The sequence below is a fragment of the Gymnodraco acuticeps genome, unplaced genomic scaffold (genome assembly GCF_902827175.1).
Source record: "Gymnodraco acuticeps unplaced genomic scaffold, fGymAcu1.1, whole genome shotgun sequence".
NCBI classification, from domain to species: Eukaryota; Metazoa; Chordata; class Actinopteri; order Perciformes; family Bathydraconidae; genus Gymnodraco; species Gymnodraco acuticeps.
Window position 1 is genome coordinate 3,564,644 of NW_022992177.1, and position 17,960 is coordinate 3,582,603.

At 43.2% G+C, this 17,960-nt stretch overlaps 1 protein-coding gene across 2 annotated transcripts in view; it reads right to left on the minus strand.

Annotated features, from left to right (window-relative positions):
* Positions 1–4,125: 4,125 nt before the first annotated feature.
* otud7a (OTU deubiquitinase 7A) overlaps positions 4,126–17,960 on the minus strand; it is a 39,397-nt gene continuing 25,562 nt past the window's right edge. The window contains exons 7-13 of one of the 2 annotated variants that reach the window (XM_034204654.1): positions 17,347–17,483; positions 16,219–16,331; positions 14,508–14,635; positions 14,282–14,431; positions 8,290–8,404; positions 7,623–7,707; positions 4,126–7,294 (exon numbers count right to left, since the gene is read on the minus strand). In XM_034204654.1, coding sequence (XP_034060545.1) covers positions 5,753–7,294; positions 7,623–7,707; positions 8,290–8,404; positions 14,282–14,431; positions 14,508–14,635; positions 16,219–16,331; positions 17,347–17,483 — 2,270 coding nt within the window. In that variant the 3' untranslated portion in view covers positions 4,126–5,752. The remainder of the gene's footprint in view (positions 7,295–7,622; positions 7,708–8,289; positions 8,405–14,281; positions 14,432–14,507; positions 14,636–16,218; positions 16,332–17,346; positions 17,484–17,960) is intronic. The other variant, XM_034204655.1, reaches the window with a different exon arrangement.

Here is a 17,960-nt window from a genome sequence, read left to right on the forward strand (position 1 = left end):
AGTCACACCTTTTCTTTGGATTTTCAACTCCTGTGCAGCCGGGCTCCAGGTGAATTCTGCACGCAGAATAAACTCAAGGATTTACAGTGTGGCAAGAACCTCAACCATGACTTATTTGTTATTTCAAATGCATTATCTGAGGGAGAGTACAGTACATTGTGTGAGAGAGATGGAAGATGAGGATGAGGGGGTAGGTGGGTGGTGTTACCCGCTCCTGATTGGTGCACCCAACCTAAACACGCTCTAAGTCTAGAGCGTGGGAGGCTTTGTGGGCTATGCTCCACTGAGGTGTGTGGGCACCGCTGACTTTGAGACTCAGTATAGAATTAATCCACAGTAAAAGAGGGAGCTGTGGTCAGCAGCAGCAGTGGTCTTAATCACACAGAGGCCTGTGTGTGTGTGTGTGTGTGTGTGTGTGTGTGTGTGTGTGTGTGTGTGTGTGTGTGTGTGTGTGTGTGTGTGTGTGTGTGTGTGTGTGTGTGTGTGTGTGTGTGTGTGTGTGTGTACGTCCCTCTTCCTCCAAGCCAAGCCCCAGAAGGCAGGCTGAAGGGCCATGTGATGCCACCCACTCTCGAGGGCAGTGCATGGCAGGGCTGGCGCTAGATCCTGCAGAGCGGGTGGGATGAGCTCAGATATTGGAGGCTGGCACTGGCTGAGAACAAGGCTTAGCTATGGGAGGTGTGGGGGGGGGGAGGTTTGGCTTTACCATTCACTGCAGCAGAGGCATCAAACGCACCAACCTGATTCAATCACAACACAACAGCACTGCAAATAGTGGCAGGCAGCGAGTCTTACAATCTAGTAAACGAGAATGGCGCAAAGAGGGTATAAATATTCAATTTATATACCCATGGATATGCATAATTGTCCCATGTTTTAATTTCAGCATCTTAATGAGACACCTGCTTACCATATAACTCAATATTTATGAACTATTGTGTTGCATTAAGGCCTTAAATGGGATCCTATTATTTGAGAAAGGAGACAGATGAAAGGGAAATAAAAGGCAATTCAGAATGATTGTATCCTGTATATGTTTTTTGCATGAGTCTTGGTTTAACAAGAGCTAAGTTAATCTGAATTTGACAACATGGAGGCTGTGTTGAAAGAATGAGTCGCTTGCCAAACAACTGCTGTATGCCTAATAGAGCTCTTTGTTGCTTTGAAAGGCAAAGGGAGGTCCCTCATGCAAATGCAAAGGAAATTCTGAGAAAAGGAGATCCAAGAAAGAGGACAATGAACTCCGTCTCATTCAGTACTTATTATGAAGGATGCAGGATCCAAGAGCTCTGGATACATTGCTGGGAATAAAGGACCCCTCTTGTGGCATTGTGTGATTAACATTAGGCACCACGTGGAGATATAATTCCTCTGCAATACTTAACAAGTCATTCCATATTATTAGCAGCCGCAGACCTTAAGCATGGGGCAAAAGTGGAAGAGACTTACCCACATTGTTGTCTCTAGCAGCCCAGTCACGAGACTAAACTCTCCGTCAGAAGTAGGCTACTTATCCCACACATTAGGCTACAGGCTGCTGCCCACCAAGAAACGTTCTCCTCATTCTCACTCCACCAACTCAGCAAGCTGCTACTGTACTGTCGATAACTAAAAAGCAAAGACTAATTTAACTTCATACCTTAATTTGATGTTTTTTCTTTTCATCCTCACAAATCTTTGTGTGCATTATAGTTGAATATAGAGTCTTAACTCTTGCTAACTAACAGCTCTGTGAGGCTGTACTTGGTGCAGCACTGCTTTGAGCTCAATGCTAACATGCTAAAATTACCTTGTTCATCAGTTTATGTTAGCGTGTTTGCATGCTTTTGCTAATAATCATGGAACACATGTCTTGCTGAGGGTGTTGACAAGGGCGTTGATATTCTTGTCTAATACTTTGGTCATAAACCAAAGTATATATACATATTTTGACCATAGGCCTATATCTCTGTTCAAACTCTCATAATATTTATGAGATAAAAGATAAGAACCCGGACCCATTTCTACTTTTGTGAAAATTAAGGGGAACATAATTTAGACTAAATAGACCACCTAGAACACATTTCTGACAAGAAATAGATATAGTGTCAAATATCTGAAATGTGACATATATGTCACATTGGGCTTTAATGGTAAAATAACTCTTATAACTTCATTAACAAGGATGATTCTGGTTTAAATTAGTTTGAACATTCTTTTAATTGAAGAATAAGAACATATCAACTCAATATAATTGAATCAGCTAAATTAACTGAGCAGATCATAATAATATTTCTAATTGTGCATATATGTCACTTTGGGTTTACTGTGAACGTTTAGGGTTAAAGTCCTGATGTGACACCATGTGTCACAGCAATGTTTGTCTCATTTGTTTCATATCAATTTGATCAAGAAATGTTTCCACAACAGGTTACATGTAATGAAGGAAATGTTATGCATTTGAATTCTTAAATGGCTTGAATTTTACCTTTAGCAACAAAAAAAAAGCTTTTGAAATGTAGCTCGTTATGTCACATGTTAGTCTGGCACATGGACATCTTGGACATGTTGTTATGGGAACACAAAATCACATGTCCTGGACCATGCCCCACCAGACTGTTCAGTGTGTGTCACTTAGGGACTTCATGATATAAAAACAAGGCTAAAGCTGTATGAGGAACTTTCCAGAACATTTAAAGTTCATGTGACACCCGTGTCACGGTGGGTCCTTATGGGTTAAGTCAGTACCAAAGTGGTGGAGCAACCGATTGACTGTCTGCTGCTAAACAATACAATAGCTAAAAAAATAAAAATACATTTGACTGGTAAACCCTTTGGTCAGCATTTAAAGATGAAATTAAGATGTAGGCTGATTAAAGTTTGTATTTCCTTTCTTTGATGTAGTGTTTGATGATGGGCGCTTGATATGTAACAAATGCTCATATGCAGCCTGCCCTCAACAGATTAAACCATTGACGGGCTGGACAGTATTCCCCAGTTTTAGATTATCTGTATACTTTTTGAAGGCCGGTTTTTGCTACGTGGCATCAACCCTATTACCGATATTTCCCCAAATCCTGTCCTATTTGGCATTTCACACCAGTCCCAACTCTTTAACCTCAGACCAAACCTGGTGAAAATGTTCCCCTCATTTTTTGACTCATTCAAAAAGCAGACAGAAGATTGAGTACTTACTTTCCAGTAATGCTAAGTAAATAACCATTGAAAGTGTCCTGAAATGAACTCTTAAGGGACACTGCAATGATTTTACACATAAAGAGAAGTTCATGAGTAGCTTTATAGAGATCAACAGGGAGTTTATAGATCTGAAAACCTATTTATACTCTTAATTGAGGAGTTTGAATTGTAGCCATTATGCTGTCAACATCCAAGGACAAGGTAGAAATGTCAATGGAGTGAATTAATGTGAAATGCCTACCTGAAACTGCACCGTTCAAAAAGGGGGGGTCCCTGTTGAGCTCTTTATCGTTGTTTAATGTCTCTGTTCTGGAGAAGCTTTATCAATGCCGAGAAATTAGTCTTATCTCAACATTATCTTTAGGGAAATTCTGCCTTACAAAGTTGGTGCATGGAGGTTTATAGGCAGAAAGGTTTTATGATAAAAATAGTTACGTTGCATCACGGGAATCGTAGCATCCAGTCTGTATGGAGCTGGACCGACATTTGCAACATGACATTAGGATATTTTGGTCTCTGCGGCATCAATTTGGACCATTTTTTTATTTGTCTCTCCAAGGTAAACCAATATTATGGAAATAAAACGTTAAAATGCTGGAATACCTTTAAGGATGCTGCTAAGTATTTTACAGTACAAAGTAAGACAGTCTAAATAATAGTCCTCAGTGGTTATGGTGTAAAACTCCATAACCATTCAGTGTTGATAGTTCTGGTACACTAATCCAGTATGTCATTCTGTTATGGTCTGCCTTTAGGCCTGAAAGCAAACAGATAGCAAAATAATGTATTGAAGTGTATGTGGATCAAGAAAAACCTGTATATCATGATCTCCTCCGAAAGGTGTTTGAACTGTGATTCAAGAAATCTGCCTAAAAATGTAATCTTGCATGTGTAGTTTTCTCATGATAACATCCTTGGAAGAAAACAAAAAAAGACACAGACACACCGTGTTTGTAACAATAATTTTTTTTCATATTTACATCTGTACCTAATGTGCAAAATTAATAATTTAAAGTAGTGTAAAACTCTTAAAGGAATACAAAATCATATCTTACAGTCCTAACATGGTGAGAGTCCATGAACTTGTCACATAGAAACAAAGAGGAGCAACACTGCAGTGTGTACAGGAGAGAGACAGAAGCAAACCCAGGGAGCAGTGGACATCCTTGGCCAGGACACACTTAGTTAAGGACAGCATGGTACAATATCCAAGCATCACCAGAACAAACAGCAACACAAACACTGCATCTTGTCAGTAGTTATGTTGAATGAGCAGAAAGCACTTGGAGGCCTGGGGTTTAACAGACCCACTGATTGGTTAAAGCACTGATGATCACAAAGGCTTGAGGTGCTCTTAGCAGCAGGTGCTTCTTTTAACGGCCTCTAGATATGGAAGAAGAACAGACAATCTCACACTGGACCGGTGACACATCTATACTGCAGGTCACCACAGAGTGCTAATAGCATGGTTGCACATTGTGTTGTGTGTGTAGAGGGGAAGAGACACGTAATCACACTTCAGACAAATGCGCATCGGCCTGCTCTCACTACCCACAATTCATCTCATCTAACACAATGACCGAATAGAGTAGTTAACAGGCGACTCAGAAAACACACCATAAACACTGCATATTTGAGAAGCAAATCAACCTATGCACATTGTTTGGTGTTTGCCACATAAACATTTGGAAAATTTGAATTGCAATTTTTTTTTTTTTTTAAGAAAGCCAGTTTGGCAGTGCTTGTGGTCTTAAGGAGGTCGACTACGGGCAAAAATGTGAAATGGTATCTTACACATTATTTTGAGTCCAATTCTGACACAGGAAACCCTTGCACCGTGGTAAGAACAAAGGTACACTTAACAAATGAGATAGTTTTACATTTTTCATCCTAATCCAACAATACAATCTATAATGCTTACACATTTTAATTCCTGTAGTTCAAATTTGTTTACAAAAGCACACCGTGACAATCCTTTACAATTTACAAGACACAGTTAACCTACAGTAACTATATTATTGGTGCATAGACAAAATTGGGAGAGGGTGTAGCAAAAATCACCAATTTATTGCTTTAAAGTCTAATATTAATCTCCCATTAAATGTATTTTGATTGCAAAACAACTATACATTTTCCACAGAGATTTTGAAGAACCAAGCAGAGGTATTGCATTCAAACTGATTAAAAGAGCTAAAATGTTCCCTCCTGATGAGATGCAAATCTTTTGTACTTTTAAAAAATAAAGACCTTTCCCTCACATAAAGAAAGTTACATCACAGAGAGATGACTTTTACTCTAAAACAAGTAAAAGACTAACTTCAATGATACAGACAAATTATACCCAAAACAAAACTGCACAATTTCTGGCCAAAGCTGCTCACTGTTTCAAGTTCTGCTTCCCCCATCATAAAGCAACAATCTTTACTAACAAGGGAAGGGTGACAGGAGTACAAGAGCATTCTTCAACAAAATAGGAAAATGTTTGCCATCATGTTATTAAATGCAGAGTGCAGATGGTGTCGTTCCCTCAAGACTCCTGCGGCCTCCTGACAAGTGGCTGAAGTGGCTGTGATGGCTATGCGGGCCTCTGCACTTTGCTCTCCCTCTCCCTGCGCTTCATATCCTCTCTGTAGCAGTAGGAACAGTAGTTGTCTGTCTCCGGCCGGCCGTAGAAGGAGCAGTTCTCCCTCTTGCAGCGGCGCTGCTGAAAGCAGTACAAAGGGCTTCCAGAGCTCCGACCTTTGGTTTTGTCTTGGTTGAGCCAGGTGTGAGACGAGTTGTCCTCATCTGCAAACTCCAGGCAGTCCTGAATGTCTCCCGCGTTGAATCCATTGGTGTAGGTGTGGGACTTGTGTTCGCTGGGCATGTTGTAGGACAGCGTCTCCATGGTGTTAACAGTGCGGACCCCCGACAGGCGAGCAGGGCTGTAACTCTGCGAGGAGAGTGTGCGGTTCTGCTGGGGGTAGGTGGCACATGTCTTTAGGGTGCCCACCAGAGGCTTATAGGGGTCATCTTGGAAGATGGAGGATTGCATGTTGACATCTTGTAAGTGGATCACGCTGTGCCGCTGGATGGGCGGTGTATGGCTGTAGTGGGCAGACACAGGGACGGTCCCAGGTCTCTTAGCACCAATACTGGGGGAGGAGTACGGCGCAGGGGCTGGGTAGGAGACATGGTGGGAGGCTATTGGGGGGGTGAGAGGAGGGACTGGGACAGAGACAAGAGGGGCTGCAGGAATGGGGCTGTTCCTGCCCTGCATCTTGAGGCCCAGCGGGGGTGGGGGGTTGTGGTTGTAGGTGTGGTGGGGCAGGACGGGAGAGCAGCTCTCGGGCGGGGAGTTGTCCGATCTCTCCCTCTGGAAGACACTCTCATGCTCAGGCTTCTTCAGGGCCACCTCGTTGGAGGCAGGCGGCTTCTTCTCGGCCTCCTTCCTCTTCGTCTCCTGCTCCTGGCTGAAGCGCTCCTGAGCGTTGGTCAGGTAGTAGTTGATCATCTCCTCGTGGAACTGGTGGCGATGGCTAGTCAGCAGGAGGCCTGCAAAAATGAACTTGCGCTCCCCCTGCATGGCAGCCCGCAGGATGTTGAGGCTGAGCTTCACATCCGTGCTGTATTTCCAGTTCTCCAGGGTCTTGTCTCTCCCTGCACTGTCCTGTCTCTCGGTGGGGGAGGAGCTAGAGGGTCTGTCAGTAGGGGAAGGACTAGTGGCCTTCTCGGAGGAAGTGGAGCTGGCAGACTGGCCCGACTCCTCCTTGTTTCCCTTGGTTGTCTTAGACTCCTTCTTCTTCGACTTTTCCCCTCCATTCTCCCCACTTCGACCTGAGCCAGAGTTAGATTTGTTCATTTTGCCGTGCACAAGGCCACCCAGACCTCCCATGTTCTTCTTAAGTTTGATTCCCAAGGTTTTGCTGAAGCTACCTAGTTTGTTGGCTACAGAATCAGTCCGGCTCTTGTCTTTGTCCTTGCGCTGCTTCTCTTTGTCCTTCTCCTTGATGGGCTTGCCATTGTTGACGTTAGAGTTGCTGCCCACAGACTCACGGTCAGAGTCCATGGACTCAGCCAGAGACTGGACATCCTCACCTGCAGAGGCTGTGGGAGACTCTGGCTGAGCCAGGGGAGCCTGCACAGGAATACACACAAACACATAAACAGCAGTAATGAAAACACAGATCAAAGCACATGTAATGATGTCTCACGGACATTTCTCAGGGACTCCCAATGTATTCCAGACGTATGCCCCCGCAATTTTTGAAAACAACTTTGTTGCCTGATTTGTGGTGATTCATAATCCGTACAAACACATACATTCCTGGGATTACTGCTTTCTGACAGTAAATAAAACTAATTGATTGTGGTTCTATGGGGTTTCAAGAACATCTGGAATGGAGGCGTCTCTCTAGGGCTAAATTAACCATGACGAACAAGAAACACGTGTGAGAAAGAGTTACCCTTGTTTCAGATGGAATACGGATCCATGTTACATTCATGTAGTTGTGCAACAGGTTGAGTTTGGCCTCCAGAGACAAGATGAGACTGTGGGAGAACAGTTATCCAGAGTTAACAACAATCAGCGGACATTTGACAAATATATATATATTTTTAGAAACCTAATGGCATTTACAGTATAACATAATCATGGGTCTAAGAATAATATTTTTACAAACTAATTGATTTGAAAAACTCAAAGAATGTGTGCAATTCATTAAGTGTAATATAACGCGGTGGTGTTAGGAAGTGTATCTATACATTGTTCACAGTGCAGCTTGTTATATGATAAGCTAACCCCCTGACTGGCAGGAATGTGAAACAGAAACCCTTACATAAACTCTTTGCTAAACTCAGAAAGGGTGTTGCTGCTTTAGTGAGGCCATTCCTGGGAGACCCTATGGATGACTGACGTGACTCACAATTTGTTCTCTCTCTGCTCATTCTTTGAAGTGACCTGAGCCCAGAGTTAAATCCCCCACATACAGCCTTGTGGGTAGACTAACAGAACTGCCTTGGCCTGCAGTTTTTACTCTCTCACCCTTCATGAAGCTGCTTTCCTAGTCAGTGCTGCTTTGTGTGCTTTGTTGATAAGCATCAACACCCTGTGATATACTATACAGGACTTACTTGGCTAGCTTGGTATTATCATTGTCGTCCCTCCCCCACTCCCAGTCCCTGCCAGGGTCCACGGCAAAATGGAGTGCCAGCAGCTTGTGCTCCGAGTCCGTCAGAGGGATAACAGCTGGAAGAGATGAGATTATCAGAAGGTTAGTTTGGTCTAGCTTTACCACTGGAGGCTGCTTTGCACGCCACCAATACTATCACAAGGCCACCGAGAGCTAAAGTGACACCATAATGACACACTAGAATAATGCCACTTCAATTATCCCAGATGCATGTCAGCGAGGGTAAAGTATACTGTGTGTGCATTCTATCTGCCATCCATTTTTTAGGCAGAGAAGTGACCATGACCAGTGAGTGTCACTCACACTGACGCATGCTGTCAGAGATGGGCCTCTGTCTGCAGCTTACCGTCTGTTAGATGCTCCTCTTAAAACACAGACTGCACTCTATGCTGGTTCTCTGAGATACAGTACGGGCCTCTCTTGCCTCGACTAACCAGTACATCTACATTTTCCATGGGAAAGAAAAAAACCTAGTTCAATTTATATCATGTGGTACGTTCAAAGCTTAAAAAGGCGACTCAATGGGCCTTGTGGTGAGACTGTTTTGTTTCCAGGGTTTTTCTTGATTTGTTTTCAATTCTAACTTTTGAACTACGATATTTATAAAGTCCACAGAAAAATTGGAAACATTGAGTTTCAACATCTTCAGTTACATGACAACCAGGCACACTTCGTCATTTGAGCAATATCAAGAGATACAATTGAAAGATAAACTAAATAGAACTTTTGGTGAGATTGTTTTTAATGTATGTTTTACAGGGTCAAGTATTCATTCTCAATTCTCAAATTGTGTCTCTTTTTTTTTTTAAATGGCATCCTTAACTATTAGCAATAATACCACTGCCTTTCCAGAGATAATACTGAAATCTGGGTACATCGAATTTGCTTCAGCAAAGTCCAATAGAGCAAGACTAACAAGCATTTTAAACTATACAACAGGTTGTAAACAAGCCAACCGTTAAGGCAGATTACCACTTAATCACTTTTGTTGGAGGTAAATCCAAAGTGAATATAATTTAAATGATGGTAATAATCCCTTGATTCACAGAAAAGCATTGCAGGCAGTAAGGAAAGAATGTAAGGTCAAAGTTGATCTAGGAAGTCAGTGTGTAAACTGTGATGAATGTTTACATCTGAGAGCTTAGGCTCATATTTTAGCATTTGTCATTGATTTCTATTCTATAGGGTCTGACTGCTCCTGTTTCCTGCGCCCTGTCTGACATCTTTGCGAAATGTTTTTTCCGCAGCTACTATATTGTAATCATTACCAATAAGAGTGATGCCAAAACTACGAAATTAGGACCCAGAATGTGACAAAATGAAACAGACCCGTGGCTAATACTGGAGGAAATGGCAGTCTGAACCTGATTAATGTGCCTGATTTCAATTCAAGTAGGAGGTCTACACCTGATCAGGGCTGTAAAAGAGGAGTTAGTAATAGAGTCAAATCAGCCACAGGAGAACAGAAAAGTTAAGAAATAATTCAATACATTTTTCGCTGACATGATCAGCTACCAAGAAAAGGTTTTCAACATGAATCAAGGGATCAAATCAAAGGACTGGCTTATCTATTGTTTGTTTGTAGCCATTATTTAACCAGGTGAAAGCCCCTTGAGATCAAAAGATCTCTTTTTCAAGGGTGACCACCAGCCAGTTGAGTAGCACTTGAAATGTTTGGCTCTATGAAACCTGATGTACTTATATGATTCTGTTTTCTTCAAGGTTGTGTCTTCCTGGTCGAATGTACTTATTGTAAGTCGCTTTGGATAAAAGCGTCAGCTAAATGCAATGTAATGTAATGTAAATCACTAGACACAGCACATACTGTATAACAGACACCCACCCGAGCTTCCTCTTGTGGGAGGCGTGCTTACAGTATATGTCGGTGTGGGCGTGTACGTGTTTGTGTGTGAGTGCATGGCTGCCTTTCAAAACAAGAGTGTGAGAAGGACAACCTAGACCCCACTGGCCCACATGACAGCTCTCCTCAGGCTGCGTAGCGTGGGGGCTGTTGTCCACATGACAGCAAAGAGAGGCAGGCTGTTCAGGCCGAGGACATTCCTGCCTTCACTGTCAGGCCCAGATGGAAGATACAGTCTCCTCCCTGCCTCATCAATTCTTCCCCTGCCAATGGGCGGCTCTGCAGGCTTCACAAACAGACAGCAGCAGCAGCAGCAACGGCCCCTCCCGTGTCCCCAATGAAACTGCAGGTCATATACACTTTCTTTCTTTACCCCTTATGTTTCTTGTCGAGTCCTTATGTGTCAAAGTACACTATTAATCATGATAAGTGTCAAAATAGTACATGAATAGTGATGATGCCTTAGGTTCTTGAAACTGATTTAGTGCAGCCACACCCTTGCCAGCACATTTAACACATGCAAACCCGATCACTTATTTGTATCTGACACTATTAGTAGCTAAGCAAACCATTTCCATCAGCTGAGTAAATACATCACTAATAGAACTGCTGACAAACTGGGATTGTCCAAAAACCTGTCAGAATATGTCACAGTTGCATGTGCGTCATACTGCAATGCATTTAACACCATCTTCCTAAAAAAAGGGGCATGACTAAATCCTGTAGCCACAGAGACAAACAGAAATAAGAGCAGTGGAGTGGCAGCAGTGAGAACTAGGAGGAAAAAACTGTGGTTTTCTTAAACAACTCTAGCCCAGAAAGAATCCGTCATAATCACAAACAGGCACAGGGAGAAGGCAGTGAACCAGCTCTGACTGGGTTCCCACTCAGGTCATGCAGTAGGCAGTGGAGGTTTTTAAGGCGGCAGCTGTCCTCCTTTCTCCCCATTCCATAGTGCTGTGTGCGCCGTTGTTTCTGATTGGGCCCGGTCCAGTTTCTGAGAATCAACACTGCCAATTGAGCTCTGGGGGACTAAAGTGCGCTGTAATGTATTTACTATCCCTGTTGGCAGCCTTGTTTTGTTGTCCTTGAATGACCGATCTCCCTAGCTTGGATGACATCATAGCCCTCCGTGGTATGCAGGCTGTGTACTCAGCAACTTAGCTGCTACAGTATATGCTATATTTGCTACTTTATGCCTGCCTCGCCTTGCTTAGTTTGCATCTTTGATTTTAGGGGGACACGGGGGAGGAACCTGGGGTGTAAGGAAACTGCTGTTGGAAATGAGGAAGATCACCAAAATGTTCAATCGGACATAAATATCTTCTTTTTTATTTGTTGTGAAAAATCAACGTGACAAGTATATCATGAGAGCAGAAAGAAAGAGGATTCTCTCTCCCCTCCGTCCCCTTCAGAGGACAAAGTCCCCCATTACAAGCTCTTATCCACAGCAGGAACACTTTCCTCTGTTTGCAATTCAAGAATAATTTGTACTGCCTGGAAAAAGCACACATTTGAATTCCTAACTTTGGTCACTCTGCACAGCTGCAGATTTAAAGAGCCAAGTTCACCAGAGTAAACAGCAGTCATGCATTTAAACAAGCCTGAGCTTTTGTTTGTCACAAATGTGTACAGCAGAACCATGTTGGTAATTACAAGAGCATCACATTCAAAGTAACACATAAAACCACAAGAATTGGCATTTTAATTCTGACTGCCATATTGATTTCATTATGCTGACTACATGGAGAGAAGTGCACTGTGGTGTCTTTAATAGATAGAGAAACCTGGCCAGAGTACTTCAGTGTTATGTAGGTGGTCTTTGTATAAAAGACGACCATTTACCTCATTCAAACAGGTGTTAGGTGGTTGATGATGGGATGCCAAAGAAAATCTGGAAGTGTTTTAGAACTGGGGCCAGAGCTTGAAATAGCTCCAGAGTTTCTTTAGAGGGCCAGTTTCACTCATACATCGTTTAACCACAGGAGCACAAACAAGCTGATAAAAGACATTGCCAATGGCGTCTACTGAGGAGCCAGTCATTATCACACAGCAGGTGAGCAGCAGTCGGCCCAAAACAAACTCATGTGCACAGGGCTCTCGGTTAACCTGACTAAAGTACCTTACTCAGAGGAAACACTCGACTGCTCTTTTGGGATGTGCTCGGAAGGGGAACAAAATTAAATAAAGAGCGTTTTGATCCTTAGCAATAACCTCTGACTTCAGTCACCCCTCCCTTGTTGTTTTTTGCACTGTCTGCCATCAATATAGCCTCTGCAACGATGCAAGCAGGCCATAAAAGGGTCAGTAGCGTGATGTGTCAGTGTGATTTAGAATCAGGTTACTTGGGGCGACTCTGCTATAACCATCCTTATAGACGGCCGAAGAAAGAGCCAGTATTCTAGCCCAGCCTCTGGCACCTGAACACACACAGGGCCAAAGGCCTCTCTGATGCTCTTCCTTGTGCCGAAGGAAACTGAGACCAACCCTCCACCTGAGACGTCCACACATTGGCCCCACTGTCAGGAGAGAGGATTGGTTTGTCGGGGTCCCGGCCCGGGACCCTGCCCATATGTGGTGAAGCGGAGAGGGCTTAGGGGCCGGCTGGGGCTACTCTGCCCTAATTGGCAATGGAAGATTAGGCCTGCCTGCATGTCTGACCCTCTGCCTGTCTGTTTGGCATCTGTTCAGTTTACTAATAATATCATGCAAACACCTAAAACTTAACATGTGACATACATAGAAATACAGAAAAACATACTGGGGCAGCAACATATTTCTATCATTGACTGGGTTACATGATTCATCACATGACCTACAAATGCACCAAGCTAAGCATACAAGTCTTTTCATAACATCCTGGAGAGAGAGACTGCAGACAAAACGCAGTCTGATCCTATCACAGAACACAGTGTACCAGAAGGAAAAAGTAGAGTCATGCAGTGGTGTTGTGATGAGCTACAGCCTGTGAACGTATGCACCATCTGGTGGACAAACAGAGAATCCCCCCCGTCTTACTCAACACCCAAATGAAAGTGGGAGTGCTGAGTAGTTATGGGCTGTGGAGAACACTTTGATGTGCTGCTGGCATTAAAGGGAATGACTTCAGGGCAGGGATTGCAGGTTAGTAATCATGTCTGTCTGCAACTCTGCAGTGGCTGTACCCAGACTTAATGAATAGGTTGGTGTTTACATGCCGAGAATAGGAAACTTACATGCTTAGAAAGAACATGGGAGGAGGAAGACAGAGAGAGGAAGAAAGAAACAGTTTGCGTAAGTGTATCAGTGTTTGAGAGTGAAAAAAAGAGACAGAGTTGGCCTGCAGCCCACGCAAATGACAAGTGAGTTCCTCCCACTGAGTCAGATACAGAAGAGTGCCGTGACTACCAATACTGGTTGTCAAGGAGATCCACTCTATTTGTCAATTAAAGGAACTCCATGTGAGATTACTCTGACCCCCAGAATAAGCAACGCATCCGGAGTGGGTACACTGGCATCTGAACGGGCAAAACAAGACAAAAACAAGTTGTTCATGCAAAACGGAAATCAACGCTCCCTCACCACAACACAACACAATCAATATGCTCTACGCAGCACAATAATCAGAGATCTCTGTGAAAGAGGCAAACGCACAAACAAACTTAATTCAAACAGTGACTGTGTTGTTGACATACAGTGACATACAGGCTTGAATAATTTGAGCCATGCTCAGTGAATCACAAAGAGAGGCCTACTGCCCACTTTCCCTCCTTGTTGCCCACTTCCTGGTTCCTGCTGCAGTCCGGCACGCTTTAATAATGGATCTCAGGTAATTAGACTGCTGTCTCATACATTATTCACTTTGAGCAGGACAGGCAGGCCACTCGCCCTCATTCTCGCAATCTACCCACTTAAAGTCAAAGCAAAGACTAACTATTACTCAACTTAACTAATGCACATCGCAGCAGGCAACACTTGAGATTTTTAAGAACAGTAGGCCAAGAAAAGGTTTATAACCCACATCTCAACTGTGGATGCAGCCAGATTAGTTTGTTCAGATGATGTGGATTTGTGATGGTGTACAGTAGCTCACCTTGCTCTCGCTGCTGGTCTCTCTGCTCCATGGACACCAGTGCGGAGAAGTGAGCCTGATCGTAGGCCAGGACCAGGGGGGAACAGTGGCAGCGGCTGGGAGGAACCTCCAGAGGCAGATAGAGTCCTCCAAATGGGATCGGAGCAAACGCTGAAACACCATATCTACTGTCAGTCCATTGCTTATCTTACTGTACTGTAGACGATGAAGGCAAGAATCAGCCTACCTTCTCCTCCTGAGTCTCTGAGCATCGTGTCGGCCACCACTACAATCGGCCTGCGTAACACATGGGCCAGCACAAACACATGGAACTCCTCCAGACTCTCATAGACCGGATCCTCTGAGTTATCCACCCTGCAAAACAGAAAAAAAACTTGTAACACAGTTGGATAATCCTAAATACTAGGACAATTTCCTGAATAGTATTGAGTAATGCAACAAAACCTCTCTCTAATCATGTGCCTGTGTAATCTAATCCGATCCATTTGGATCCATTTTGCCCTCTAGCTTCCTTCCTTCCTTCCTTTAACAGACATGTACAAAGGTCCATCTGTAGTACATGTGGTTAAATGAAAGAGAGAGAGAGAGAGAGAGAGAGAGAGAGAGAGAGAGAGAGAGAGAGAGAGAGAGAGAGAGAGAGAGGGAGGAAGGAAGGAAGGAAGGAAGGAAGGAAGGAAGGAAGGAAGGAAGGAAGGAAGGAAGGAAGGAAGGAAGGAAGGAAGGAAGGAAGGAAGGAAGGAAGGAAGGAAGGAAGGAAGGAAGGAAGGAAGGAAGGGTGAGATGGGAGAGAAATAGCAGCGGCAGAGCTTTCAAGCATGCAACCACCAGGGAACCAGAGGATGTGCAACAATTAAGTTGTCAGCCACACAAACAGCCACGCTGCCAAATTCACTCTAATAAAGAGCCTCTTAATATGTGACTCCCACTCATCCTATTTAGGGGCTCATCCCCCACTAGGACCATCAAACATCCCTAACCTGATTACTGTATTACAGACAAACTCAATGAGAGGTTAAACCCACCAGAGTAAATTAGTAAATCATGCTCTTTAATGGGATTCTTTCAGTGATACAGGGCTTCGTACCGCACCAGTCAATGCTGACGAAACACAGCGACTGAATGTGAACACAGGGCAGAGACACTGTTTGTTCTCAGATGCTGCTGTTATTTTTGAGTATTTTTTCAGTCAGTACTGAACACAGACAACCACAACCTGCTTAAATAGCATTTCATGAAATACAACTATATTTAAATCAACAGCAGACCCCTTAATGAGATATCTGTTGATCACAGTTATGTTGTTGTCAATCACATCAGCTGCATGTATGTGACAAAGCCTGTATGTTCATTTCAGAGAAAATGGAAACAAGAGACAAACCACAAGGTTTCTGTGCGTAGGAGGAAACTAGAGTTAGTTTCCAATGTGCCTCTGTAGCCTGAGACAAACCCACTCTTGTTTTTGCAACAGGGGGTGGGGGGGAGAGGAGGCGAATCACCTGCTGCAGCTAAAGCAACCCACTGCTCATGGGAGGCTGTTTCTACAGAAATGATTAATACTGAGGGCAGCCAGTAGATGGCACAGCCTCACACAAGAACCTCAGCAATGATATTAAATCAAGGAAGCAATTTAAAAGAGCAACAGTCCGAGTGAGAACAATGAGTTTCCCTGACAAATCCATCTTAGTGAGAAGGTCATTTCTGTTTTAATTATGGGCCTCCTGCAGTGTTTCAATGCACAACACGGTGAAACACTGCAGGAGAGTGTAATGTCGGATGTGAGACTGCTCCACTTGCTGCTCTAGTTTTTGCTGTACTCCATCTCATGCAATGACTAGGGATTCTGGGTAGAGGAATGCATTATGCGTTGTGTCTTGGGAGTTCAGAGTGTGTATGCTTGCAGGCTTTACTTTGGGATAAATGAGCGTCGAGCAGCTTACCCTCCACTGGTGTTGCCGTTTTTGCTGAGGTGAGTGCGAGGCTCACTGGAGGCCAACTTCAGCAGCTCGTTCCACTCTCTCTCCCACTCCTCCTCAGTGTACACCAGCCCTGACTGCACGCACGCACACACGCACAGGAATTCTGATAAGTGCGTGCTGACACTCACCCACACAATCCTTATTATTATTCATTTTCAATATCTTCATCTGTATCTACAAGGTTATCTCCTGAAGCTTTTTAGCATCTTGTTTGTCATATGTTTGCTGTTAAAAGATGGTTTGATAAAAGGAAGAGACAGGGATTATGGGTAATTAGAGAAAAGTAGATGACAAACCAGGACTCTGCATTTACATGGGATGCGTATTAAATCACTAGGCCACCAGGACCCCTGAGGCATTTTTAAAACATGAGCATCTGGACTACTTCTTTTCCTGATCTATCTTTGGTGACACATTTTTCTAATAGATTGGCAAATATTTGAATCCACAAACATCATGCGAAGGGAGAAGAACTACAGAGGATTTGACGTTATTAACATTGCTATTGTTACTGGAAAATTTGTATTTCCACATGTATATATATTTTTTAAACTTTTTAATGCTATTTTATTTATATTTCAGAAATATCTTGGACTGTTTATTTCCAGTGTCTTAATTTCTCTTATGTACATTGCCTTGTTTTCTATGCTGCTGCAACGCAAACATTTCCCAAATTGGGATCAATAAATTACTTAACTATATATCCATCCATCCATCTATCTATCTATCTATCTATCTATCTATCTATCTATCTATCTATCTATCTATCTATCTATCTATCTATCTATCTATCTATCTATCTATCTATCTATCTATCTATCTATCTATCTATCTATCTATCTATCTATCTATCTATCCTATCTATCTATCTATCTATCTATCTATCTATCTATCCATCCATCTATCTATCTATCTATCTATCTATCTATCTATCTATCCATCCATCCATCTATCTATCTATCTATCTATCTATCTATCCATCTATCTATCTTTCGAAATACAAGATACAAAACTGGTGGCTCATCCCTTCTCTTGCTCATATGGATTTTTATAATGTGTAATTTTTGAAAGAGGATGTGACTCATTTACTCTCCCAACCTCCTTGTTCTGTTGGGTTTGCTGCCACCTCCACCTCCTCTTCAGAGCGTCTCTCTCCGCCCCGCTCTTCATCATGGTGTACAAGGACTTTCTCAGCATCAGGTCTCTGTCGTGGAAGCCCCACATCCCTGATCGACACAGACCCAAAACACCGTTACTGCACATCAAGATTAGGGGCATAGAAGAACAACATTGCCCCAAACTATATAATCATTCCGAGATAACCTCAGCCCTTTAACTTCCTGTCTGAAAATGTCTTTCATCACTCAACAAAGGCTGTTAGTTGTTTATCTGTCAGTGTAGATTACATTAGCTCTGGAGTCTGTAACCCTGACAGCTCCTGCTCCAGCAGTCCTCACATCGGGGAGTCAACAATCTCTTTCGGCACAGACATGAATACGCTGTCAACCCCTGAACCGTGCAGCTGACAGTTTCCTGCAACCTATAGGTCAGTTATCTCCCTCCCTCCCTTCCTAGGTTCCTTTGCTCTCCCACTCCTTCATTCTCACTCCCTCCTCTGCATTCAGCAGCTGTGACGCAGCACTGACACTGGTAATAATAGACAATGACTTGCACAGTTGTTATTGGTGATATGGTGGTATTGT